The sequence below is a fragment of the Leucoraja erinacea genome, chromosome 12 (assembly GCF_028641065.1).
Source record: "Leucoraja erinacea ecotype New England chromosome 12, Leri_hhj_1, whole genome shotgun sequence".
Taxonomy (NCBI): domain Eukaryota; kingdom Metazoa; phylum Chordata; class Chondrichthyes; order Rajiformes; family Rajidae; genus Leucoraja; species Leucoraja erinaceus.
The window spans coordinates 17,760,494-17,788,016 of NC_073388.1; the positions used below are offsets into that span (position 1 = coordinate 17,760,494).

General features: G+C 44.7%; 2 protein-coding genes across 11 annotated transcripts in view; one reads left to right on the top strand and one right to left on the bottom strand.

Annotated features, from left to right (window-relative positions):
• The window catches only part of LOC129702110 (uncharacterized), a 27,132-nt gene extending 19,102 nt beyond the window's left edge, over positions 1-8,030 (bottom strand). For 6 of the 9 annotated variants that reach the window (XR_008724330.1, XR_008724328.1, XR_008724329.1 and 3 more), the window contains exon 1: positions 7,481-8,030. Coding sequence is in view for 2 of the 9 variants with exons in the window: in XM_055643681.1 (XP_055499656.1) it covers positions 7,662-7,771 (110 nt within the window). In the remaining 7 variants the exon portion in view is untranslated. The remainder of the gene's footprint in view (positions 1-7,480) is intronic. The other 3 variants (XR_008724331.1, XM_055643681.1, XM_055643682.1) reach the window with 1 other exon arrangement.
• Positions 8,031-8,173: 143 nt separating this feature from the next.
• The window catches only part of cenpi (centromere protein I), a 47,942-nt gene continuing 28,592 nt past the window's right edge, over positions 8,174-27,523 (top strand). Inside the window, exons 1-9 of one of the 2 annotated variants that reach the window (XM_055643685.1) lie at positions 8,174-8,344; positions 15,258-15,383; positions 15,712-15,830; positions 17,829-17,936; positions 18,734-18,782; positions 19,162-19,208; positions 21,637-21,726; positions 24,916-25,038; positions 25,222-25,371. In XM_055643685.1, the coding sequence (XP_055499660.1) occupies positions 8,221-8,344; positions 15,258-15,383; positions 15,712-15,830; positions 17,829-17,936; positions 18,734-18,782; positions 19,162-19,208; positions 21,637-21,726; positions 24,916-25,038; positions 25,222-25,371 (936 nt within the window). In that variant the 5' untranslated portion in view covers positions 8,174-8,220. The remainder of the gene's footprint in view (positions 8,345-15,257; positions 15,384-15,711; positions 15,831-17,828; positions 17,937-18,733; positions 18,783-19,161; positions 19,209-21,636; positions 21,727-24,915; positions 25,039-25,221; positions 25,372-27,523) is intronic. The other variant, XM_055643686.1, reaches the window with a different exon arrangement.

Consider the following 27,523-nt stretch of genomic DNA (forward strand, 5'->3'; position numbering starts at 1 on the left):
AAACACAATTACATTTCAACTACTATACCTAACCACCGCGGGTTTGATCCTCGTATCTGCCTGATCAAGCCCTCTTGGCCTCGCTCAGAGACACTCCAGAGGGTCATGCAGTCCGAAGCGCTTTCCCAGAAGATCGACACAGGACCTCGTGGCAGCGGATTTTTATAGGTCCCCGGACCTCGAGGGGCCGAGCCACGTGGGGGTGGTCTCTTTCCAATCCAATTACAGATATCGATTAACCCCATACATGCAGACATTTCCCAAACCCAATAATACAGTAGCTAATACATTGTATTTGAAAGAAAGCTCCAAAAGGAAGCAAACATGAACAAACATTTTACTTCGGAGTCACGTGAGTGACTACGTGAAGAACCCACTCAGTGCGCAGGCGCGGCATTAACGCCAGCAGTGCAACACCGGCGGCAGCTGGAGTCAGGCTCTCCAGCTGCAGTTTAAAAACGGACCGTCAGGTGAGTATATTGAACAGGAGAAAAAATTCACGGAAGGAGAGTTGAGTGCGACAAAATGAGTTCACGCCAAAAACGACTCTCAAAGAGAACTGCCCCCTGCCCGACTCCACCAGAGGAGGGTTCAATATCAGGGCGGCAGCCACAGGCGGCAGGGCCGCTCTTCGAGCGCTCCGCTATCCCTGAGGCCGAGCCAACCCCAGTGCCGCTAATACCTGAACAGCGGACAGGGAGGAAAGCAACCAGGAAAACAAGCCGGCCGGTCATTTCCGATTCGTCGGAGGGGGAAATGTCTCCACCAAAACGGAGGAGAGACAGCCGCCTGAGCTGTATTCAACAGCTCCTGGAGCAAATACTCCACCGAGATACGCAACCAGAGCGTTCTCACGGAGGTAGGTCAGTTGCCTCCTCTACAGTGTCTTGTGCACTGCCCTCTGCTCCCTCATTATTAGAGGCTACCACAGGTGACCAGGGCTGGGCTGGTCTGCAACAGGGGCTGGCGGACGAGTTCGGGAGTATGCAAGGGGAGCAGGAGCACGAAGAGCTGCTGGGTGTCGTGGACCGCTATGCAGCAACCCCACGCGCAGGAAGATCGCTGGAACCAAAGATGGCGGCCAGCATAAACCACCTCTCCAACAAGGCCTTACAGGAGAAAGTCCTTTTGGAAGCCTTGGAGGAATACACAGCACCAGATAACTGTGAGGCACTCAAGGTAAAGAGTGTGAATAATCAAATTTGGAGGCAGCTGGGGCAACAGATTCGGAACCAGGAATTAAAACTGCAGCGGATCCTAAGGCTCCTGACGTCGGCCATCACGACCTTTGCTCGTTCCACGGAACACATAGATATGGATACCTGCCAACAAGATGTGCTAGCACTGATGTGCAACACACAATTCAAGATTAACAATCTCCGGCAGGACAACATAAGACCTGCCCTCAATCCCAAATTTGCGGGGTTATGCAAAACCCCTACAGCAGAAACAGACGCACTGCTATTTGGGAAAGACCTCAACAAGAGATTGAAGGACATGGAAGAGGCAGCAAAACCTTTCGGCCTCATGAGGGCAGGCCCGGGAACGAGCAGGACAACGCATCCGACACCCAGCCGGCAGCACCCCTCGGCATCCACCAGTCGACGTCCACAACCAGGGACTGGTGAAAGCTCGGGGACCGCTTATTACTACCCCCAAAGGTCTTTTTTAGATCAGGGCCCAGAGCGGGCGCCCCCCAAATGCGCCGCCCCCCAACATCGCAAGCATATCAGGCAAACAGAGCCTACAAGAAAAAGCAGAGAAAACGACAATAACCATGGAGGTAGGTGGGTCTGGTTCCTGCCAGCATATAGAGAACAAGGGTGCTCTACTAACAGGGGGGCAATTACACTTGTTCAAAAAAGCATGGGGTACTGTCACAAGTAACAAGTATATACTCAACAGTATTAGTGGATACAAAATTGAATTTAAATCAGAGATATTGCCGCCAATTCAACATTGGCCCCAAAGGGTATTTTCTCCCTCCGAGAAAGAAAAGCGGGAGGGACAAGCTGAACTGGAGAGGCTTATTGCAAAGGGGGTCATCAAAAAGACCAAACATGAACCTTTGGAATTTGTTTCGAACAAATTCACTAAAACCAAAAAAGATGGTGGATGTCGAATCATCATTGACTTAACATCACTAAATAAATTTGTTGAGTATATACATTTCAAGATGGAGACGTTTGTTACTGCCAGACAACTGATCTCCAAAGGATACTTTATGGCAAGCATTGATATTAAAGATGCTTACTATCTAATACCCATACACAAGGATCATTGCAGATACCTAAAATTTATCTGGTTGGGGCAGCTGTGTCAGTATAGAGCATTGCCCAGTGGTCTAACTTCAGCCCCTAGACTATTCACAAAAATATTAAAAGTAGCCATGGGAATACTAAGGAAACAAAAGCATATAGTCATGGCATATCTGGATGATATCCTCATATTAGGAAAAACGAAGGAATTGGCTGTGGTTCGTCCTACATCCAGATAAATCTAGGTTGAAGCCATCTACTACCATGGATTACCTGGGCTTCACTATCAGCTCAATCCATATGACTGTTACTTTGCCAAGGGAAAAGATGGTTGCATTAGCACAATCATGCAACAACTTAATGGTCAACAAACAACCAACTATTCGACAAGTGGCTAGAGTGATTGGGATAATTGTAGCAGCAATTCCGGCTACACAATTCGGACCTTTGCACTATCAAAATCTACAAAGAGCAAAGGTACATGCACTACAACGATATTCGGGTCACTATGACCGAATCATGAAATTACCCACTGAAGCTATATCAGAGCTACAGTGGTGGGCAGAGAATGTTTGGCACAGTTTCAGCCCTATCATCATCACCAACCCTACTTTAGTTATTAAAACAGATGCCAGTGCTCAAGGCTGGGGAGCAACTAACTCCATATCCAGCACAGGTGGCAGATGGACTAAACCAGAATCATCTTTACTACACACACTGGGCATCAATTATCTAGAAATGTTGGCCGCCTATTATGGTTTAAAAGCATATGCATCTAAAATGCAGCACGTGCATGTGCGGTTACAGATTGATAATACTACGGTGGTGGCTTATGTTAACCATATGGGGTGGCATAAAATCATTAACATGCGACAAATTGGTCAATATGATCTGGCAATGGTGTGTCGAAAGACATATTTGGTTATCAGCTGCCTATCTACCAGGTAAGCTAAATACAGTGGCAGACACCAGGTCACGAAAATTTAATGATAACATCGAATGGATGTTAAACCCTAAAATCTTTGCTAAAGTTATTAAGCAATATGGAACGCCAGATATCAATTTGTTTGCATCAAGACTGAATCACCAGTTACCTATGTATGTGGCTTGGGAACCAGACCCAGAGGCAGCAGTGGTAGATGCCTTCACGCTGGATTGGGGAAATTTCTTCTTCTATGCTTTCCCTCCCTTCTGCCTCATCAGTCGGGTACTTCGAAAAATACAGATTGACTCTGCTTCTGGGATTTTGATCGTGCCCGACTGGCCTACACAGCCATGGTTCCCAGTCCTTCACGACATGGTGGTCGAGTCACCTATGGTTTTCCTTAGTGACCCACGGTTGTTGACTCACCCAGTATCCGGCATAAGCCACCCATGCCATGAACACATCAAACTCCTGGGTTGTAGGTTTTGAATAGACCTTACCAGGGACTGGGATTATCCGAACGAACTATCACCACCATGTCGGCATCCCTGCGAACATCCACCAGGAAGCAGTATTTAACCTACATCAAAAAATGGGAAAAGTACTGCCAGGAAACAGGGACAACATATGAAACTGCCACAACCACCGACGTGCTGGAGTTCCTGGCCCATCTACACCATGACGAAAGGATCAGTTACAGTGCCATCAATACAGCACGAAGCGCCCTGTCTGCTTACCAAAAACCAGCAGGACAGCAGGCCATGGGATCCCATCCACTGGTGGTAAAACTCATGAAGGGCATTTTTAATATTAAGCCCCCGAAACCCAGGTATACCCATGTTTGGGATATCAGTGTGGTATTGACATACCTCAGGGGATGGCCACCAGCTAGATCCCTCAGCCTCGAGCAATCTACATTAAAAACGCTCATGCTAATGGCACTCGTATCCGCTCAGAGGGTCCAGTCACTGCACAAATTAAGACTGGACAACATGGTGATCACCCCAGACCAGATTACGTTCATCATTCTAGGTCTGGTGAAACAAAGCAGGCCAGGAACGCCCAATCCACCGGTGGTATTCCGGGCCTACCCACCAGAGCCAAGGTTGTGTGTCGTGACCCATCTACAACAATACCTAGACACAACCCACAATCTCAGAGGGAGTGAAAAAGCCTTATGGGTCAGCCACAAGAAACCTCATGGACGGGTAACGAGCCAAACCATTTCACGGTGGCTCAAACAGGTGCTGAAAGCTGCCGGAATAGACACTAATACTTTTAAATCCCATTCCACTAGGGCAGCATCGACATCAACGGCAGAACGAATGGACGTCCCGGTTGACCACATTCTCAATACGGCAGGATGGTCGAGGGAAACGACGTTCAGAACGTTTTATAATAAGCCGTTGATGCAGCCTGACTTGTTTGCAGATAGAATATTACAAACTGCAAATCTTTAATTTAAGCCCGGGGGAGCAATTTATTTTTTGTTATTGTTAATAAACACCTTTCTGTTTCTTGAAAAAACAGATTCTTTGGTTGATTACGATAACACTTCCTCCCTCAAGAACTTCGGCAGTGAGTGAAATAAAAACTGTTTCACACGGTTTGAAATCACAGACCTTTGAAGTCTTCACGTAGTCACTCACGTGACTCCGAAGTAAAATAGTAAGATTAAACGAGAACTTACCAGTTCGAGGTTTGATCTGTATTTTATGAGGAGTTACGATGAGGGATTACGTGCCCTCCGCTCCCACCCTCAATATATAGATCAAACTAGTAAACTGATGTCTCCTTATCTTTACTATGTTTACTTCAAATAACTGTGTCTATCTGTGATTCCACACCGCTGCTTGGAAGTATGCCGCGCCTGCGCACTGAGCGGGTTCTTCACGTAATCCCTCATCGTAACTCCTCATAAAATACAGATCAAACCTCGAACTGGTAAGTTCTCTTTCAATCTTACTATTAAAACACGTTGCCTGAGATTCAAACAGTTTCTCCAAGGCTCAACAGTTCGACCAATCATCGATTAACAGGATGACCGTCTCGCAACATTATTTTTCTATTTACAATGCTTTTGCAGTGATCCAATCGAAATGACGCATTTAAGGTTCATTTGCAAAACTGCTATACATGTTATCAATTTAAGAGAAACAGGGAGAACACCTGGGCCCCTCACCATCCTGCATACCAGTCTGAGCCTAGACTGGCTGGCGCCAATCAAAGCCTGCAAAGTTCAGCTGACAAGGGTTAAACAATTCTGACAAGTGCAGGGATCCTCCATTTTATGGTGTCTTTAATTTGGCCAATATTAACAGATTCACCCCCTCTTGGCAAAAGACTGTATATTTACCCGATCTATTCCTCTCATGATTTTGTACACCTTAATAAGATCACCCCACATGTTCCTGCGCTCCAAGGAACAGTCTCAGCCTGCTCAACCTCTCACTATAGTTGAGGCCCTCAAGTCCTGGCACTATTCTTGTAAATCTTCTCTGCAGCCATTCCAGATTGACAATATCTTTTCTATAACATGGTGACCAAAACTGAACACAATACCCTAAATGTGGCCTCACCAATGTCTTATGTAACTGTAACACGACTTCCTTACATCTATATTCAATATTCTGACTGATTAATGACCAGTAATATTGATTACTCTTGTATTTGAAAATAATATACTGAAATACTGAGAATGAGTTAATGTATCTGAGTTTCTGAGTTTTAGACTGTAATGAAATTGTAAAAATATTTGATTGGTTTGAATGAAAAAAAATCAACCTATTTTACATAAGGAATTGAACAACTCTCAAAAGTATAACATTTAGCCATTTGAGCCTGTTCCATGAATCAATGAAATCATGACTGATATGTGAGCTAACTCAATATATTTTCTCTCCCTTAATATCTTTGTTTAATAAAAGTCTTAATGGTCTTGAGTTTTTAATTCGTATTTTTAAAAAAATCAACTACCATTTGATGTGTTTTTAATTTCTACCATTCTCTCTAGTTTCCACTACTCTCCTAACTTCACCCTTGAAAGACTTGGTCATCTCAGATTACAAATGTCACGGAAATAATTTCATGGAAAATAATTGCCCATTTCATTTTAATTCCAGAAAACGCTTCTGAAGCTAACTTTATCATTAAAAAAAAAAAAAATCGCAAACCATACGTGGGCTTTGAATTACATTTTACGCAGATGCAAGCCTAGGAATGGCAAAATTGTTAGCTGCTAATTGGACATAATCAGCAAATTGATAATATTGAAAGCGAGTGAGTGTTTAAGCTGTCAGGACGTTTTATTATTTGCCAAAATATACATCTCAATAGCATAATGATAGAAAACTTACGTTTCCACACACCACTCGTAAGTCTGGAGATTTTTTTAATCATAAATTTAGCTTCAGAAGCGTTTTCGGTTTGAATGTAAAAATTCCACTTGAGGACAATGGGCGATTTTAAAATTTTACAGCCAGATTTATCACTTCTGAAACGTTTTAGATACCAAAGGATTCAAGATAAAACACATTAAAAAAAAGATAGAAAGTGAGGTAATTACAAGAGGGAACTGAAGGTAGAAAGCGGCGGAAGTGAACAGCTGACAATTGCCGTGGTGATTTTAAGATCCAAAATATCGGGAATTATCGCGTCTGCTCGCTGAATTTCATCAAAAGTAAGTTAATAATGCCTTACCGCCGCTTTCTACCTTCAGTTCCCTCTTGTAATTACCTCACTTTCTATCTTTTTTTTTGCCTGAAAATTTAGGTCGCTGTTCTCCACGGTCACCCCGACTAGCACAGAAAATTTCAGCTCAAAAATCGGCCGTTTTCCATGTTTTTAACGGGTGGGAAAGTGCGTGTTTCCCCATTCACTTACATGTACCAAACTGAGAGATGTCCTCCAGTTAAAATTTTCGGTCACGTGAGGGGGGGGGGATCTACGCTCATTTGACCTTTGGTGAAATCACCCTATTGGTAGTTCATGCCTGGCAATGGCACATTCCTCAAACTACCTGTTTCCTGCTCTAAAACTCGTGAGTTCACAAGGTAACCGTGTGAACCGTCTATCACTTCAATTCTTTATCCGGCTGAGCTCTATATTTGAGAATTTAACAATTATAGATAACTAGCCTTTTCTTGACCTGTTCGAATGCAACGTCATCCACCTGCAGCACTCACTCAGTTTGTCCAATCTCCGCCAATGCTATTTGATCTCTGGGTAATTTTGGTATTGTATCTCAGATTTCTAGCATATCTGCCTTTCACGGTTCCAGCATATGTATCCTACTTACTGTGAGTGTGATAGTTGCCATTTAGTCCTTGCTGGTTTTCTGCCTCGACCCGAAACGTCACCTATTCCTTTTCACCAGAGATACTGCCTGATCCGCTGTCATCCAGTTTTTTTACCCCCATAAATTCAAGTTCATTTGTCACTAAGCTATCCTGTGGGTTAAATCACTGTGTGTAACGTACACGACGGAAGTCCACGCATTAACACAGGGAGAACGTGGAAACTCCAGCATCAACAGCATCGTGGTAAGGATGGAAACCTGGTCTTTGGAGCGATAGCCCGAACTGCACATATTTGTGTGTAATGTTCGCTGTTAACAAGACAACGACAACTTCTTTCGTTCAGTCAGTCTGGCGAAGGGTCTCGACTCGAAACGTCACCCATTATTTCTTCCCAGAGATGCTGCCTGTCCCGCTGAGTTACTGCAGCTTTTTGTGTCCATCTTCAGTTTAAACCTTTGAATCAGCATCTGCACTTCCTTCGTACACACTTCTTTCGTTCGGTCGCCGGTTCCCTAAAGCTCCACCCATTAGCTTTGTTCCGAGGGAGGAGGGAGGAGGGAGGAGGGAGGAGGGAGGGGGGAGCGAGGGAGCGAGGGGACGAGGGGGGGGACGAGGTTCACTCTTTCTGCGCATGCGCCGATACCGTTGGCCACGGACGGAGCGCGAGACCCGCCTGTCCGCTGTGCTGCGCAGGCGCTAACGGTCGGTGGGACGCGCGCGATGTTTTGAATGCGTCAGAATGGAGCGGAGCCGGGCGCCGAGTATTCGCCTCAGAGAGGCCGCCGCCGCCGCCGCCGCAATTGTTGTTGATGGCGGCGGCGGCCTGGAGTCGCTGCAGAAAGCAGTCGAGTACTTTAGTACCGGTAAGTGTGACAGACGACCGCATCCCATTATTTAAGAGCTCAAAATGCTGGATTGAGCAGGGTGGGCGTGCCTCACTTTGCGGGCTGGTCTCACCCAGGAGCAAGATCTCTGCCCAGGAGTAGCGTTATTGATTAATCCTCGGTTCATCAAATGATCGAAACGCCAAAAGAGAGTTGAATGAAAGGAAGAGCCGGCAGCGTGTGGAGATATGGAGTTGTTGAGGATACCACAGTATCATGAGTATGTTGGGTGAAGTTAGGCGATCTGTAAATGGGTTCTCAAACTTGACATCCAGGAGCACCAAGATATTAATGAGAAGACACAGAATGCTAGAGTCGCTCAGCCAGTCAGGCAGAATTTGCCTGACCCGCTGAACTACTCCTGCATTGTCGTATCTGAACCCAACAATACGAACTCCAGAACAAGGGGTCACAGTTTAAGGATAAGGGGGAAATCTTTTAGGACCGAGATGAGGAAAACATTTTTCACACAGAGAGTGGTGAATCTCTGGAATTCTCTGCCACAGAAGGTAGTTGAGGCCAGTTCATTGGCTTTATTTAAGAGGGAGTTAGATGTGGCCCTTGTGGCTAAAGGGATCAGGGGGTATGGAGAGAAGGCAGGTACATGGTACTGAGTTGAATGATCAGCCATGATCATATTGAGTGGCGGTGCAAGCTCGAAGGGCCGAATGGCCTACTCCTGCACCTGTTTTCTATGTTTCTATCATCTCCATATCTCAGTTCCTTGTTTCTGCAGGCCCTGAATGAGGATAGCCTGTGGGAATTGCTCAGCATAAGTTGCAAATTTGTAGACTGGCAACTGAGATGTCGGCTTGGATTCACAGGGTTAATTCTATTGAATGAGTGAAATCTTAGGGGAGAATTAAAACAATCAATTCTATGGAAAAGAATGGGTAATACGGGAAAGATTTAACAGCAAATTATAGGGAAAGTAGCGAAGTTAAAAGGGAGGGAAGTATGGCATGTTTGGAGACCACAAGGGATTAGCCAAGGTTGTTACTGACTTCATGATGAAATATGTCGACGAGTGTGTTCCAACTAAACACATCCTGGTGTTCATCAAGCAAGAATTTATAAATAGACCAAGAGGGCTCCAATATTCTGAAGCCTAGAAGTCGGGCATTCTAGTCTAGCAATGCAGATTCATACAGGAAGACTAGGTATAACCTGATTGAGTTATTTGAAGACTTGACCAAAAAGGTAGATGAGGGCAGAGCAGTAGATGCTGTATTTCAGTAAGGCATTCAACAAGGTTCCGCATGGTAGGGTGCTCTGGAAGGTTAGATTACATGGGATCCAAGGAGAGATACCCGAATTGGCTTCATGGAAGGAAGCAGAGGGTGATGGTGGAAGGTTGCTTCTCCGACTGGAGGCCTGAGACTAGTGGTGTGCCCCAGCGTTCGGTGCTGGGCCTGTTACTGTTTGTCATCTACATCAATGATTTGGATGAGAACATACAGTACATGGCAAGATTATCAAATTTGCTGATGATACAAAAGTGGATTGTTTTGCAGATAGTGAAAATGGTTGTGGAAAATTTCAGAATAATCTTGATTGATTGGCCAAGTGGGCTCAGGAATGGTTGATGGAATTTAATGCAGAGAAATGTGAGGTGTTGCATTTTGGGAAGTCTAACATGGGCAGGACCTATACAGTGAATGGTAGGGCTCTGATGAGTGTTGTACAGCAGAGGGATCTAAGAATGCTGGTGCATAGTTCCTTGAAGGTCTAGTCACAGGTAGATAAGGTGGTCAAAAAGGCTTTTGGGACAATTACCTTCATCAGTCATAGTATTGAGTATAGGGTCTGAGCTATAAGAAGAGGTTGAGTAGGGTGGGACTATTCCCTGGAGGGCAGGAGGATGGGGTGGGTGAACTCGTAGAGGTGTATGAGATCATGAGAGGAGTAGTTCGGGTAGATGCACAGTCTCTTGCCCAGAGTAGGTGAATCAAAGACCAGAGGACAAAGGTTTAAGGTGAAGGGGAAAAGATTTAATAGGAATCTGAGGGGTGACTTTTTCACACGTAGGGTGGTGGGTGTATGGAACAAACTGCCAGAAGAGGACTATCCCAACATTTAAGAACCAGTTATGTGCACGAATAGGACAGGTTTGAAGGGATATGGACCAAACACAGGCTGGTAGGACTCTTGTGGCTGGTGTGGGCAAGTTATAGAAACAGAGAAAACAGGTATAGGAGTAGGCCATTTGGCCCTTCGAGCCAGCACCTCCATTCAATATGATCATGGCTGATCATCTAAAATCAGTATCCCATTTTGGCTTTTCCCCAATATCCCTTGATTCCCTTAGCCCTAAGAGCTGAATCTTTCTTGAATACATCCAGTTAATTGGCCTCCACTGCCAATTAACTGGATGTAGCAGAGAATTCCACAGATTAACAACTCTGAGTGAAAACGATTTTCTTTATATCAATCCTAAATGGCCTACTCCTTATTCTTAAACTGTGAACCCTGGTTCTGGACTCCCCCTAGCAGTTTGTGAGATTGATCAACTGACGGGCACACGTGAGCACACACACCTAAACCACAGCTAACAGTGAAATGACCTGTGGAGGAAGGAACTGCAGATGTTGCTTTTTATGGGGGAAGGGAAAAGGAGAGGTGAGGGAGGGAGGGGAGGAGGAGAGGGGAAAGATCCTGGGGATGCGAGGAGGGAGACTGGGGGGATTGAGGGAGAGTGGGGGGGGAGGGGGAATAGGAGAGGAGTGGGGGAGGTATGGAGTGAATAGAGGGAGAGGAGGGAAGTGGGGGAGGTCGGGAGGGATAATGGAGGAGGATGGGGAGGTGAGGTGTGGGATAATGGCATAGGTGTAGGGAGGGGAGAGGAGTTATGGAGGGAGGGAGTGACTGAGGGTAGGGGAAAGGAGAGGGAGGGAGAGGTGAGGGAGGAAAAAGAAGAGGGGGTGGGAATGCTGGGGGATAAGGGGAAATAAACTGCGCCTGCGCAGTTGGGGGCTATGTGTGGGTGGTAAATATTGTGTTGGGGGAACATCATGTTGCTTGGATTATAACACTTTTAATTGACCATGCAGTGGCGCAGCTGGTAGAACTGTTGCCTCGCAGCGCCAAAGATACGGGTTCAATCTTGATCTCGGGTGATGTCTGTGTGGAGTTTGCGCATTTTCTCATTGGCGGGTTGGCGGCGCGACCGACGTCGCAGCGGCCTCTGCAGTCCGCCTGTCTTTTTTAATTTTATTGTCCTGTTGAGTGTATAGTTTGTCGAGGGTTTTTGACTGTGTATGTGTGGGGGGTGGGTGGGGGAAACTTTTAGATCTCTTCCCTGTATGGGGACCCGACCTTTCCCTGTCGGGTTGCCGTTGGGGCCTAGCATCGTGGAGCGGCCTCCAACCGGAGCGACAGCTCAAGTCGCGGAGCTGCGGACCTACCATAGTAGAGTTGGCCAGTTCGGAGAATGGAGAGCTGTGGTGGCGCGCTGCTGCGACCCGACTCCGGTGGATGGTGACACCGGGAGCTCGTGGGTCCCTGGTGGGAGACCGCTTTGCGGGACACCGGCAACGGCGACTTCTCCCGCTCGAATTGCGGGGTTGAAAGTGACCTGGGGCGGGGCCTTACATCGCCCGGTGCGGCTTTAAATGGCCGCGAACTTGCTAGTGCCCGCCGGGGGCTCCAACATCGGGACCCGGAGCAGGGCCTTACATGGCGCGGCTTTAAGTCACCGTGGGACTTGCTAGCGCCCGCCGGGGGCTTTGACTTCGGGAGAGGAATGGAGAGCAGGGGAGAGACAAGACTTTGCCTTCCATCACAGTGAGGAGGAGATTCACTGTGATGGATGTTTGTGTAAATTGTGTTGTTGTGTGCCTTGGTTCTTTTCTTGTATGACTGCAGAAACCAAATTTCGTTTGAACTTCATGTGAGGTTCAAATGACAAAAAAACGGTACTGTATATTGTATTGTATGGCCATGGGTTGCCTCTGGGTGCTTCGTTTATTTCTCGCATCCCAAAGCCGAGTGGGTTTCTAGGTTAATTGGCTTCTGTAAATTGCCCCTAGTTTGTGGACGCAGAAGTGGGATAACGTAGATCTGATGTAACTAAGTGATTGATGGTTGGCATAGACTCAGTGGGCTGAAGGACTTGTTTCCATGCTGTTTCTCAAAACAAAATTAAATCTCAATTATAAAGAGAGAGGATAGGCTAGGTTTGTTTTCCCTGCAGTGGAGGAAGCTGGGATGTGACCTGAAATAGGCGTATAAAAGTATAAAGGGGTGTTTAATAGTCTGATGGCTGTAGGGAAGAAGCTGTTCCTGAACCCGGATGTTGCAGATTTCAGGCTCCTGTACTTTCTACCTGATGGCAGCGGTCAGATGAGTGTGTGGCCAGGATGGTGTGGGCCCTTGATGCTGGCAGCCTTTTTGATGTAGCGACTGTGATGGTAGGGAGGTCAGAGCCGATGATGGACTGGGCAGTGTTTACAACTTTTTGCAGCCTTTTCTGCTCCTGGACGCTCAGGTTGTCGTACGAAGCCACGATGCAACTGGTCTGCATGCTCTCTACTGTGCACCTTTAGAAGTTCGAGAGAGTCCTCCTTGACATACTGACTCTCCGTAATCTTCTCAGGAAGTAGAGGCACTGTGCTTTCTTTATGATTGCATCAGTGTTCTGGAACAAGGAGAGATCTTCGGAAATATGGACACCCAGGAATTTGAAGTTCTTGACCCTTTCCACCATCGACCCGTTAATATAAACGGGAGTGAGTCCCCTACCGCTTCCGAAGTCCACAATCAATTCCTTGGTTTTGCAGGTGTTGAGAGCCAGGTTTTTGTGCTGGCACCATTTGGTCAATCGGTCGATCTCACTTCTATACTCTGACTTGTTCCCATCAGTGATACGTCCCACAACAGTGGTGTCGTCAGCGAACTTGATGATGGAGTTTGCACTATGTTCGGCTACACAGTCATGAGCATAGAGTGAGTACAGCAGGGGGCTGAGCAGGCAGCCTTGAGGTGCTCCCGTGCTGATTGTTATGGAGGATGACATATTTCCACCAATACGGACCAACTGTGATCTGTGAATGAGGAAATCGAGAATCCAATTGCAGAGGGATGCGCAGAGACCCAGATCTGAGAGCTTGGTAACCAGCTTGGAGGGGATGATGGTATTAAATGCCGAGCTTTAGTCAATGAATAACATCCTGACATATGAGTTTTTGTGGTTCAGAGCGGAGTGGAGAGCCAGTCAAATCGCATCCACGGTTGATCTCTTGTGGCGGTAAGTGAAGTGCAGTGGGTCCAGGTTTTTGTCGACGTATGAGTTGATTTGCGCCATGATCAGCCTCTCGAAGCACTTCATCACCACCGACGTTAGCGCCGCTGGTCAATAGTCATTGAGGCACGTCACCTTGCTCTATTTGGGCACTGGTATAATTGATGCCTTTTTAAAGCAGGTGGGAACCTCAGACCTCAGAAGTGAGAGGTTGAAAATGTCTGTAAAAACTCCACCCAGTTGGTCCAGGTTTTTATATCATGTCTGGGTATACCATCAGGTCCAGGCGCTTTCCGAGGGTTCACCCCTCTGAAGGATCATCTGACGTCGGCTTCTGTGATTGTGACCAAAATACCATCACGGCGAATGGGGGCTTGGGAAGGCACATCAGTGCTCTCCCTATCAAAGCGTGCGTAAAACGCATTGAGCTCGTCAGGGAGTGATGCTTTGCTGACATTTGAGCTGCCTCCTGATTTCTCCTTGGAGAAGGTGATTGCATTCAACCCCCGCCACAGCTGCCAAACATCCATCTCATCCTCCAGCTTGGAGCAGAAGTCCCTTTTGGCCTTTTTGATGGCCTTACCAAGGTCGTACCTGGACTTCTTGTAGACCTCTGTATCTCCAGACCTGAATGCCCGAGATGTGGTCTTCAGAAGAATGCGAATTTCATGGTTCACCCAAGGATTCTGGTTAGGAAACACTCTGAAGGTTTTTGTTGGGATGCAGTGATCCACACATTTCTTTGTGAAGTCTGTAGCGACTGTGGCGTATTCTTTCAGGTCCTTCTACAGCCTCCAAACAGTCCTGGAGTTGTTCCTCTGCTGCCCCCCCCCCCCCCCCCCCCGACCAGATCTGTACAGTCCTCACCTCTTGCTGCTTGCAGGCAGGAAGAAGCAGCACAGCGGTATGGATGGATTTACTAAAGTGAGGGTGATGGATAGAGCGATAAACATCCTTGATGATCGTGTAGCGGTGGTCGAGGGCAGAGTTGACCATGAGGCAGACTTCTCCCTTTCCCAGGTGCCAGCGCACAATCCATACGGTGGATGGAGAACCCTTCAGGCTGGACCGCTGCGTCTGGGGAGCTGGGAGGTGAGCCATGTCTCTGTGAAACAGAACACAGAGCATTTCCTCTGATCCCTTTGGTAAAGCAGCCTTGCCCTTAAGTCCTCCATTTTGTTTGCTAGTGACTGTACATTGGCCAGTAGGATGGTAGGGAGAGGGGACCGAAGTCCCCCATGCTACAGTCTTACTTGTAGTCCTGCCCGACGGCCAAGTTTCCGCATTCCATGAAGCCCTCCTCGGTGTTTAAAGGTACAGTATGTGAGTCTCCGCGAGGTCGGGGATTCCCCTGAGATCAGGAATTCCCTTACAGTCGGCACCTCCATCAGAGCAGGAGAGACTGAGCTCCTGAAAAAAACTGAGACGTAGAACACAACAGTTGCTGGAAATTTGACATGAAAGAGAATTCTCAGAAAACTCAAAAGATCAGGCATTGTTTGTGGAGAGGGTAAAACCGATTTAATATTCAAAGCGGTTCTTGCATTAGTTTGGACAGGAAATGGAAAAGTCAAACTTGTTCATGTATATTTAAATATATTAATTGTCCATGTATAATTAAATATATTAATTTTACCTTTTATTTTGGTTTAGTAAAGGAGCGAAATCCATCAAAGGGAAATCTTTATCTGGACACAATTGAAGGCGTTGCTTTTGAGAAGGGCTTGCTACCAGATGTGATTGAGGCACTTCTGGACGTGGCTATGAGCGCCAGACTAGGTAAATGATCTTTTATGATGAAAGTTTGTTAAAATTAAAATGTCAATGAGAAATAAAAAGCATGATGGAGAAGATCATGTAGGAATTTGTTTTTCTCCTCAAAATATTAATTTAATGCTCCTATGAAAATCTCCAATTAGGCTTGTTTTGTTAACTGACAAAGTTAAGGATGATGGTACCTGCAGTGTACATGCACGAACTCAACAGTTCAAAATTAGGATTTACATGGCAAAGTTAAAATATTTTGTATCTTCTCAATTTCTTCTTGCAGCAAAATATTTTCATTTTGATATTGCAGTCCTAATGATATGAATGCTTTCATTCACAGTTGACAGGCTTAATACGCGAATGTTGAAATGCCTTATTCCTGCCTCGGTAGTTCCCGAAAATGCAGTGACAAAAGCCATCTCCTGGATGTGTACAAGGAAACCTAGCATGAATATTCAGGTAAGTCAGAATGACTGCTCAACAAGCGAGGGATGCCTGATTTAGGAAACTTGCCTAGATTTAAGCAGTACCTGAACTACAGTGGCTGAATACTTTGTGGTTATGTGGATTTTATACATTTCTTTGAGCAATTTTATTTAGGTTGCATTTGTATGGCAACTGTATTTTCAAATCATTAGTTAATCGTGTATTTGCAGTTATCATCGTTAGTAAACTTGTCCTTAGGATTAAAAATTGTTCTGGTGATTGAAAAGTGAACCTAATATAGAGAAAGTTTCATATTAATTATATATTTTCTATTGTGAATGCATTTTGTTGGATCAAAGGTTAACGACTAATGGCAATGGAAACCGACTACGAGTATCAAATGCAGATGTGGAAACGTCTGCAAGAGCAGCCGAGGTCTGAAGATTCACCAGACCCGGATGAAGTGTTTGGAGGGAGAGGGAGTGTCACATCGCACGGGTGTTTTACCTGGTGAGACGCAGGAGGAGCCAGGCCCAGAATCACCCGAAGCCTCCAAGTGGCGCAACTAGTCCCTCGGAACAGATCTCCGGAGAAAGTTCCAGTCAAATGGCCACAGACCTGCAAGACGGCAGTCTGGCATCATTTCGACGAGGACGTCGACAAGGTGCTAGAAGCAACTGCTTCTAGATGTGGACCGAAGGCTGCGGACGATGACGACAATCATTGTCAGCCTAGCTGTGGAAAAGTTTGGAGCAGTGGAGAAGAAGCTGGCCAGAACACCTTTCACCATGAACCAAAGAGCAGCAAAGATCCACATGATCGGCAGGAGCTGAAGTCCCTCAAGAAGCAGTACAAAGAGGCCAGCGAAGAGCAACGTTCCCCCTTGGCTGAGCTGCGAACCATCCTGAGGAAGAAGCTGCTGTATGATGTCCTGCCCAGCCCATCGAACCTCTTCATCTGGGGCAAAGCGGAATCTCCGGATTGCCCGCAATGCTCGGGCAAGGGGACATTGGAACATGTCCTGAGCAGCTGCCCAAAGGCTCTTGGGCAGGGCCGGTACACCTGGCATCATGATCAGGATCTTAAACCCATTGCAGAAGCCATCAGCATGGGAATCAGCAGCTGCATACGAGCACGGCCCACCACCCAGATGATCACCTTTGTGAAGGCCGGAGTGCAGCTGCCAAGAACCACAGCAGCCAGGAATCGGTCAGGAATCCTGGCGACAGCGCAGGACTGGCAGCTTTCTATTGACCTGGTGAAACAGCTGAAGTTTCCACAGAACATTGCCACAACCACCCTGAGGCCGGACATCCTCCTGGTCTCAGAGGCGACCAAAAACATTGTCTTGTTGGAACTGACAGTGCCGTGGGAGAACCGTCTGGAGGAGGCCCACGAGAGGAAGATGACCAAGTATGAAGAGCTGGTCATAGACTGCCGTAAGCTGGGCTGGAAGGCAAGGTGTATGCCCATCGAGGTTGGCTGCAGAGGTTTTGCAGGGAAATCGCTCTACAAAGCCTTGAGTGCGCTGGGCATCAACGGAGTGGCAAGGAGAAGAGCCATCAAGAACACCACAGAGGCAGTGGAGAATGCCTCGAGATGGCTCTGGATCAGGAGAGAAGGTCCATGGGGAGGAGCGAATGCCACCTGAACACAAGTCGTGGTCTGATCAACCTGGGTCACCTGGGCGAGGGTGTCTGATGTTGAAAGACCCAAAACACCCAATGACCCCAGGTTACATTACTGATGATGTGTTCAGGAGCATCAATAGATGTATTTTTAGCAATGTCGAAGGTAACCAGAGTGGATACTGAAAATAATCTTAGTTTTGCCAAATTATTCTTTTAATGGCTGTGCAATATGTACAATGCAAATAAAGTACCGTAGAGCAACGATGTTCCACAATGTCGTTGGTGTAATATTAGCACTTGAGAGGGGCAGTTGTTTGAATCCAAACTTGTAGACAGACTGCATGGAATTGACATACAAGCTAAACAGTGTTGATCACAAATTGATTTTTCTGCTTTGCAGCTGCTGTTTATCAAATGGTTGTTAGCTGTGTTTGATCTATTGAACTCAAAGAAACATTTACATTCATTGTATGGCATAATTTTCTTCTACCTTCAAAATGACAAGCTGGTAAGAAATAATTTAGATTTTTCCATTTGGTAAATCGTACAATTATTATTTATTTATTTATTTAAATTAGAAGTTGGTACAATACAAAACAATACAGTGGGACCTAATTTTAGGTGCCAACTATGTCATATTACAATTATTCTTAATGAATGATAAGAAGAATGATTGGAAGATAGGAAGAACTACAGTGTAGAAACATGTTGAGGTCATACATCCCATCAAGTGAGCTTTTTAACTTGTATCTTTGAAAACTTGTATTCAACTTGTATCTTTAAAAAAAAGTCAATATCCCTCATCCATAAAATACTATATTTCTCGGTCTTAAATTTTCCATTGGTTCATTACTTATCGTTCTGTGAGATCTTTTGTGTGGAAAAAATGCTTCCAAATTTCATTCCAAAATGGTCCTTCTCCAATATGAGAATGGCCTGAATCGAGTTTCTTTCTACCTAATCACTTAAATCTCTTTAATATTTTAAATACCTCAGTTAAATTTCTTCTCAAGCGCCTAAATGCAGAGTATCTAATTAAATAAAGAGCCATTTCTAATTATTTTTAATGACTGAAAAATATAATTATTAAGTATTTTCTGAAGAAATGGTTTGCTTGTGATGTACAACACAATGGTAGGGAATGAACAAATTATTTTTAACGTTTACCAATATATTTATAAAAATATCAGCACTAATTTTTTCAAGTTGTTTTATGTTTAAAATCAATACAGAAATTGTTTTAAATCTTTTTAATCTTTGATTTTTATAAGAATTGTGATTTACATGAGATTTTATCCTTTACAGTGCCCCTATATATGTCATCTGTTGTATCTGCTGACGAGAAAGGAAAATGGTAAGTATTGACCACAATTCTACTGATGCAAACTACTTTTTAATCTTGTGCGCAAGGCCAAAATCTGTACTTTGCAACACTGTGGTTGTGTATTATAAATTCCCTGGCACCTAGTATCTTGAAAATCAACTTCTAGTTGGAATCTATTGTGTTCCTATGTTTAATCCTATGTTTATAAATTCAATCTTCATGTCTGCTTCTTGTTGCAAATTGCAGCATGCCATTTGACCATGACAAAATGTCATACAGTACAATTGTAAAAGAAAACCTGTAGCACAAAAAAAATCCAAAGTGCTTTTCGATATGATATGAAGCAAAAGGAATAGATTTTTCTAAAGTCCATTCTTTAACTAAAGCCTTGTGTTTTCCTCTTTCTCAGTTAAACGATTCAGAGTTAAGAAGCTAATAGAATTACAGTCCAAAATGGTGAGTTATTACATTTCGATTTGTCCAAATCGAGTGGGTTATTACTTAATTTAATATTATTGTCATGGCATTCAACAGTTGATGTAATGCAGCCCGTAACCTCAGCTAGCATCTTTTTTAAAAAGAAACTGCAGATGTTGGGAAATCGAAGGTAGACAAAAATGCTGGAGAAACTCAGCGGGTGAGGCAGCATCTATGGAGCGAAGGAAATAGGCGACGTTTCGGGTCAAGACTTCTTCAGACTGATGTGGGGGGGGGGGGCGGGAAGGAGAAAGGAAGAGTCAAGACAGTGGGCTGTGGGAGAGCTGGGGAGGGGAAAGAAGGAGAAAGCAGGGACTACCTGAAATTGGAGAAGTCAATGTTCATACCGCTGGGGTGTAAACTGCCCAAGCGAAATATGAGGTGCTGCTCCTCCAATTTACGGTGGGCCTCACTCTGGCCATGGAGGAGGCCCAGGACAGAAAGGTTGGATTCGGAATGGGGGGGGGGGGGGGAGTTGAAGTGCAGAGCCACTGGGGCATCAGGTTGGTTATTACGAACCGAGCGGAGGTATTGGGCGACGCGATCGCCAAGCCTAGGCTTGGTCTCACCGATGTAGAGCAAAAATTTAGGCGAAAATGTCGGAAAAAATCTTCTATAGATGAGGCTCTCACCAGGGTCTCTTCTATACCCTGTAACTCTGCTCTTACTCCCCATCCCCCCCCCCACTCGTAACAAGGGCAGAGTCCCCCTTGTCCTCACCTTCCACCCTACCAGCCGTCACATACAACAAATAATCCTCCGACATTTTCGCCACGTCCAATGTGATCCCACCACTGGCCACATCTTCCCATCTCCTCCCCTTTCGACTTTCCACAGAGACCGCTCCCTCCGTAACTCCCTGGTCAATTCGTCCCTTGCCACCCAAACCACCCCCGCTCCTGGCACTTTCCCTTGCATGAAATGCTGCACTTGTCGCTTTACCTCCCCTCTTGACTCCATCCGAGGACCCAAGCAATCTTTCCAGGTAAGGCAGAGGTTCACCTGCACCTCCTCCAACCCCATCTATTACATCGCTGCTCTAGGTGTCAGCTGCTCTACATCGGTGAGACCAAGCGTAGGCTTGGCGATCGCTTCACTCAACATCCGCTTGGTTCGCAATAACCAACCTGATCTCCCGGTGGCTCAGCACTTCAACTCCCCCGCATATTCCGAATCTGACCTTTCTGTCCTGGGCCTCCTCCATGGCCAGAGTGAGGCCCACCGTAAATTGGAGGAGCAGCACCTCATATTTCGCTTGGGTAGTTTACACCCCAGCGGTATGAACATTGACTTCTCCAATTTTAGGTATTCTCTGCTTTCTCCTTCTTTCCCCTCCCCTTCCCAGCTCTCCCACAGTCCACTGCCTCCGCCTCTTCCTTTCTTCTTCCCGCTCCCCCCGCCCCCACATCAGTCTGAAAAGGGTCTCGACCCGAAACGTTGCCTATTTCTTTCGCCCCACAGTTGCTGCCTCACCCGCTGAGTTTCTCCAGCATTTTTGTCTACCTTCAGCTAACATCTTGGTAATTTAGTTAATGCTTTGAAAAACCCTTAACCTAAAAAATATTTGAATTCAACTGTACATGTGACAGAATGTGATTGCTGTAGCTAGGAGCTCTAGCGGCCTACAAACATAAATGTTCTGTTTCTCTGCAACCAAAATCAAAAAGATACTAATAATAGCTGCAAAGAAAACATGGTAAATCGATGTTAGTATTTCCAAAGGTGAACTTTCATGTTGAAGGATAGAATCAATTCAACTGCTGGTTCTATCCTTCACACTCTGCATTAATCTGCATATCTACACATTTTGTATGTGTGATTCCTGAAATTATCCCGACATGTTTTCTCGGCGTTTATATTTCTTGACAATACTTCAAACCTGAGAGCTGAATATGAGTAATGCATTTAACTGTTCAAATCACAAAGAGTAACCACAATGACGAATAGAATGTTGGCTTTTATCTCATGGGAATGAGAGTATGTTGAACCCTGATTAAACTGAATCTGAAGTACTATGCTGGATTTTAGACTGTGAATCTTAGGAATGTACTATCTGGCCTGGACTTATTTTTTTCAATTGCAGAATCGAGAAGAAGAGGTTGAATATAATTCAACTATCATTAGTCGGGTTATGTAAGAACAAAATCGGCGAAGAGTTGTTATGCAAAGGATCATGGGATAAATCAGCCAAGTATGAGTATCAAGAGATATGGAACAAAGATGAGTAAATTTGCAGTCAGGGTCAAACAAATTGAAGAATAGGTTGTAGTGGTCAAATTATCTGATGTTGGTGTTGTGTATCAGAATGAAAGAAGATAATTGAAATTATCTATAATCCATTGTGCCTGTGAATGTTTGGTATTGTGAATAAGTTGCTCTATCCATGCAAATGTGATCATTTTTTCAGGGAATGCAGACCCACTTAATGGCCCTTCTCTTGTTGTACAAGATCCATGCACCTGAATATGTTTCTTTGACACTATCTGGAAAACCCAAAGTAAGTCCTTGTATAACTTAAATCTTTGGTACCATTCTGTGTGGGCTGTTGGTGCTTTTTGTCCTTTGCAAAATTTGAAGTAGATTTGTTTTTTTTGGCTGCTGTTTTGGCTATTATTATAATTTACAGTTCTGTGAAGGAGATATTTTTAATTTTTACTTGGTTGATTCAGATTTGTATATGGACAGCCAATTTGACTTTTAGATTAAAACAATATGGGATGTGTGAAGTCTTGAAATAGCAATATTTTATATTTGTATTGTTTGCTTGTCTATGATCCAGATACAATAAGAGAACAATTTGCTTGAATTGGTATTTCAAAAACTTATGAGGCTGTTCTACATTAACACAGTAAAAACAATTGTTTGGATCTGCAGAACAAATGCAGATGATGTGCTACTTGATTATTTGCCCAGAATTATTATTATTTTAAAACATTAATGCTGTTTCTTACCAAATATAGAATCAGCAAATTGGATTTATTGCTTATTTACAGATAGTGTTGCAGATATTCAGTTTCTCTTTCTATACCTGTTGTATATCAGTCTATGTAGACTGTATGGTACTCTAAAAAAGGGTCTTGACCCGATACATCACCTACTCCTTTTTCCAGAGATGCTGTCTGACCCGCTGAGTTACTCCAGCTTTTTGCGTCTATATCTGCTGCATATGACCTCTGTTTTTGTGTTTTTTGTTTGCATCACAAATGCACATTCTGCTTTTGTAGAGGCATTGTTTAAATTGACCTGTACATGAAACATATGTCGTAGAGATTTGTCCCCCACCACATGCATTTATAGTACAGGTGCACAACCTTTTATCCGAAAGCCTTGGGACCAGACGCTGTTCGTAATTCGGAATTTTTCGACTTTCGGATTGGAAGATTTTTAGCGTAGATTTTAACGGCTGGCTCAGTGGTAGAGTGCTCGACTCCTATCCGCAAGGTCGCGAGTTTGCGCCTCGATCCCGGCAGTTACTCGATCACGAGTTTGAGTCTTCAATGTAGTTTTTTCTTGCAGAATAGGAGAGAATAAGGAGGGTTAGGCTGGGATCATTATCTGCGAGATGATCTTAGTGCGGGACACAAGTGTAGGAGAGGTGCACTGACTGTGTGGGCAGAACTTTGGAAGTGATTGCCCACCATTCTTAAAAGCCGCTGTGTCTCCCTGTCCCTCCAACTCCAGAGGGATCCGCTCCCCGATGGGCCGCTACGGCAACAAGTGGCAGTTCGCCCACAACCCGAGCTGCGCCACCCAAGAACAAGACGTACCTTGCACACCATCAGCTTCTGCCCCTACTCCTGTCTCTCAGCTCCTGTCCAGGGGGGTGTCCGGAGACGTCAGGACCAACAGGAATCCGCTCTCCGATGGGCCGCTACAGCGACAAGTGGCAGTTCGCCCAAAGCCCAAGCTGCGCCCCCTCATCCGCAACCCGGGTTCCTCTGGAGTTGGAGCGGGGCTGGGCTAGAGTTACTGCTGGCTGTGTGTCTCTGGGATCTCCGTGCTTGGATTCGGTGTCCCATTGGTCCTGACGTCTCCGGCCACCCCCTTGGACAGGAGCTGAGACTGGGAACTGTACCGCCCTTGCCCCCTCCCTCTGCAACTGCAAACAACCCCACAGTTCCCAGTTTCAGCTCCTGTACAGGGGGGTGGCCGGAGATGTCACAGCCCGAGCTGCGCCCCCTCATCCACAACCCCAAGAACAAGACGTACCTTGCACACCATCAGCTTCCGTCCCTGCGCCCCCTCATCCACAACCCGTGTTCCTCTGGAGTTGGAACGGGGCTGGGCTGGGGCTGGCTGTGGGTCTCTGGGATCTCCGTGCTTGCAGTGGGCCTGGGGGTCGGTGTCCCGTTGGTCCTGACGTCTCCGATGACTGGCACTGACCTGCTGGCATCACCGACGTGAAGACAGTGCAAAGTCTCCGCGCCGGTGCAATGGACGGGGAGCTGGAGAGGGGAGGGAAGGGGTCACGCACATGGCCGGGAAGCAGAGGGGTGTAGGTGGGGTGAATTTGAAGGGAGCGACAATCTGCTGCTGCCTGCCCGCTGAGTTAAAAAGTTCCCACGCAAGACTCATGATACACTGTGTATCGTGAGCCTACCGTGGGAACTTTTTAATTCAGCGGGCAGGCAGCAGCAGATTGTCAATTATTAACCCTCCCGCGCAATATACCCTCACCTTCTCTTTTATGAATGGGGATTTAGTTCCCCTTTCTTTGAGGACTGACCAGAGGTTCCGCTGTCACCTCTGCGGGCCGCCTTCGGTGAACGTCTTCAAGGACCTTTCTTCAAGGACCGAAAAAATTTCCGCTATTCGGAGCTTTTTGTTATTTGGAACTTCGGATAAAAGGTTGTGCACCTGTAGTGGGTAAGAATTTTGAAACTTAGCTTTTAAATACAGTATTGATTTTGTATAATTGAAGATTGGTACCTGCAATACCCCAATTAGTTTGAATTGAACTAACTGTCATCAATATAAATTTGTCATGCATATTTTGTAAGTTGTGCAGTGCTTAGAGTTTTCTGGCTCCAGTGAGGCAGGGATGGATATATGAAAGAAGGTTCCTATTATGGACTATTTATCAATGTTTAATTTGAAGGTGAATAAGCACAAGACATTGTATTATAAAGACACGGTTAGGCAACCACACATTGTGTTCCTTAACTTAAAAAAAAGTCTGTATTGTGATTTTCCAAAATGCTGTCATTGCAAATATTTTTCACATAAATTGCTGAGAACTTTTATTCCATATCCCAGATTCTTTGGGTTGTGATTTGTGAATTCCGTAAACGCTAATTGCCATTATTCAAACTGTCATTTTGTAAGGGTCACAGGTAATGAACTGAAATATAATAGCACAATATATGTTATATTATGTACAAATGGAGGCTAAAAGTTTTGCATAACTCGTGTGATTTACTGTATTTGAAGTTTTATATTCTTTTATTCTTATAAACATATGTACAAGTATAAGAAACACACTTTTGTTTATGATGTGTTGCATAGAACATAACCCCATCCTTCTTGGCTTGTTGTGAATGTAAGTGCTAAATAGTGAAGCTTAACTTTTTTGTTTCATTACGTCATATGAACATGTGTGGATTTGAAATATTCCTTTTTTTTGGGTATATTTGCTCTTTGGATTGTTGCGTTGCAAAATGATTTAATGGTCCCTGTTTCTGTGCAGAATTTTCAAGCATCAACTTCACCCTGGAAGAAAATAATTGAAAGAGTTCAAAATAATGGATACAGACAGTTGGCCAAAACTCAAAGTTTGGTAAATTTCATAGAGCCTCCGATGCGGAAAAGGGTAGGTAATTTTCCCTAGTAACTGAATGCATTTAAATTCTGAATTTATTTCAATATTTCATTGATAAATAAACTGGTTTTGTGGAAATGACCAGAAGAATGATTCTAACAGGAGGCTTATGAAGTAATGAAATTGAATGTTAATATGATTACATTCACTGATGAAGTGTTTATGCCTTTGCAGAAGAGAAAAATGCATCGAGATATTATCCCATTTATCAGCAGTGCTGCACATATGACTGAGTTGCCTCGTTCCGTAATTCACAGCAAAACCTTTCCTCTGGAGCAATTAACCACATTCTCTCAACTACTGCAGAACTTTGACTGGATTGAGGTGAGGCAAAGTACTTAAAATATGGAGATTGGATTATTTTTCCAGAATTCCACTGGAGTCGGAGCTGGGACAGCTACTCTTCACGCTGTATATTAATGACTTGGACGAGGGAATTGAAGGCTTTGTGGCCAGGTTTGCAGATGACACGAAAATAAATGGAAGGGCAGGTAGTGTAGAGAAAACAGGAACTATGCAGAAGGACTTGGACAAGTTGGGAGAGTGGGCAGATAAGTGGCAGATGGAATATATTGTAGCAAAGGAGAGGGTCCAGAGGAGGTTTACAAGAATGATCCCAGGAATGAATAAGTTAACCTACGATGAACATTTCTCAGTAGTGGGCCTGTACTCGCTGGAGTTTAGAAGAATGGGGGGGGGGGGGGGGGTCTCATTGAAACATACAGAATAGTGAAAGACTTGGATAGAGTGGATGTGGAGAGGATGTTTCCACTAGTGGAAGAGTCTAGTACTAGAGATCATAGCTTCTGAATTAAAGGGCGTTCTTTTAGGAAGGAGATGCAGGGAAATTTCTTTAGTCAGAAGGTGGTGAATCTGTGGAATTATTTGCCACAGAAGGCTGCGGAGGCCAGGTCAGTGGATATTTTTAAGGCAGAGATGGATAGATTCTTGATTGGTACAGGTGTCAGGTTGTGGGGAGAGGCAGAAGAATGGGGTTAGGAGGGAGAGAGATCAGCCATGAATCAATGGCGGAGTGGACAATGGGCTGAATGGCCTAATTCTATTCCTATAACATATGACCATAAGACTTATGACCTTATTTTTGTATACTAACCCGTAAATAGATTTAAACTCTGTGATCCTGTGAAGAGTGGGTCACATTAACAGAGTAAGATTATTTAATTCTCAATCTGCTTTTTAAATTGTGCACAACTAGTGTGACCAATTCTATTTCCTCCTGTAATCTTTATGGCATAATTGAAGTCTGTTCAACCCATTGATTCTGTGTTGGTTCTAAGTAGAACAATGCCTCAATAGTCCCAATTCCTGCTCCTTTTCCCCATTGCTCTGCAAACTATCCTGTTTTCAAGTGTCTATCCAATTCTCTTTTGCTGGATCTCATGTGCTTTATTAACCATCCCATCTGCTGTTTCTTTCAATACTACTTTCAGAGATGTTTGCACATGTTATTTATTTTTTAATATGTTCTGTAGAACTCGCCCTTTTAGGGTCTATTATTTCTCTTCATTCTTTCTGGGAAGGTTCATCACTTTGCTAAATTAAATTTAATCTGCCATTTATTTGTCCATTCTGTGTACCTGTGTCTTAATCATCTTGCTTACCATTTACTATCCTTTCGTATTTTGTCTTGAACAAAAATTTGGATATGTTACCCTGAGCACCCAAATTAATAATTTTGTATAGTACAAAAAAGCAGGGCCCAGCAATGTTCCTGGGAATTGACATAATCTTACATTCTGAAATACAACCTAATGCTGCCATTCTCTACTTTGTGCTACATAACACATTTCCTGACAATGCTGCTGGTCACCCTTGAATTACATGGCCTCCATTTTGTAAACACATTTTTCATAGACTTATTGACCAACTTCTGAAAATCCATGGGTATATCATTTTGTGTTTCTTCCCATCACTGCATCAAAAAATGTAATCACCTTAGTGAACATGATTTGTGTTAAATCTCTGCCTGTTCTCTTTATCAGATCGAGCGCCAATTAACAATTTCCCGCATTATTGTTACCCCCTTGTTCTCAGTTATATCGTACTAAAGGTTGAATTGGCTGGTGTGTAGCTGCTTGACGTGCTCCTGAACCATTTTTGAGCAAAGGTGTTTTTCCTGCCATTTTCCAGTGCTCTTGCACCTCCCCGAACACAGGGTTAGAAGTTGTAATTCACCAGGTGGCGCCACCAGTAGTGGCTGCCTCACCAACAGTCTGTCTGTCCTTTCTTCATTTTTGTTATTTTTAGTATGTGTTAAAAGTATGTTTTGGTGTTCCTTGGTTTGTTATATGGGTGGGGGGGGGGGGGTTCGGAGACTTTTTCAATCTCTTACCTCGACGGAGATGCAATTTCTTTCTGCATCATATCTCCGTCCCCACTGTGGCCTAACATCATGAAGTTGGTGGCCTTTCCTGGAGACCGACCCGGCGCTCCAAACCATGGGAGTCTACCGGAC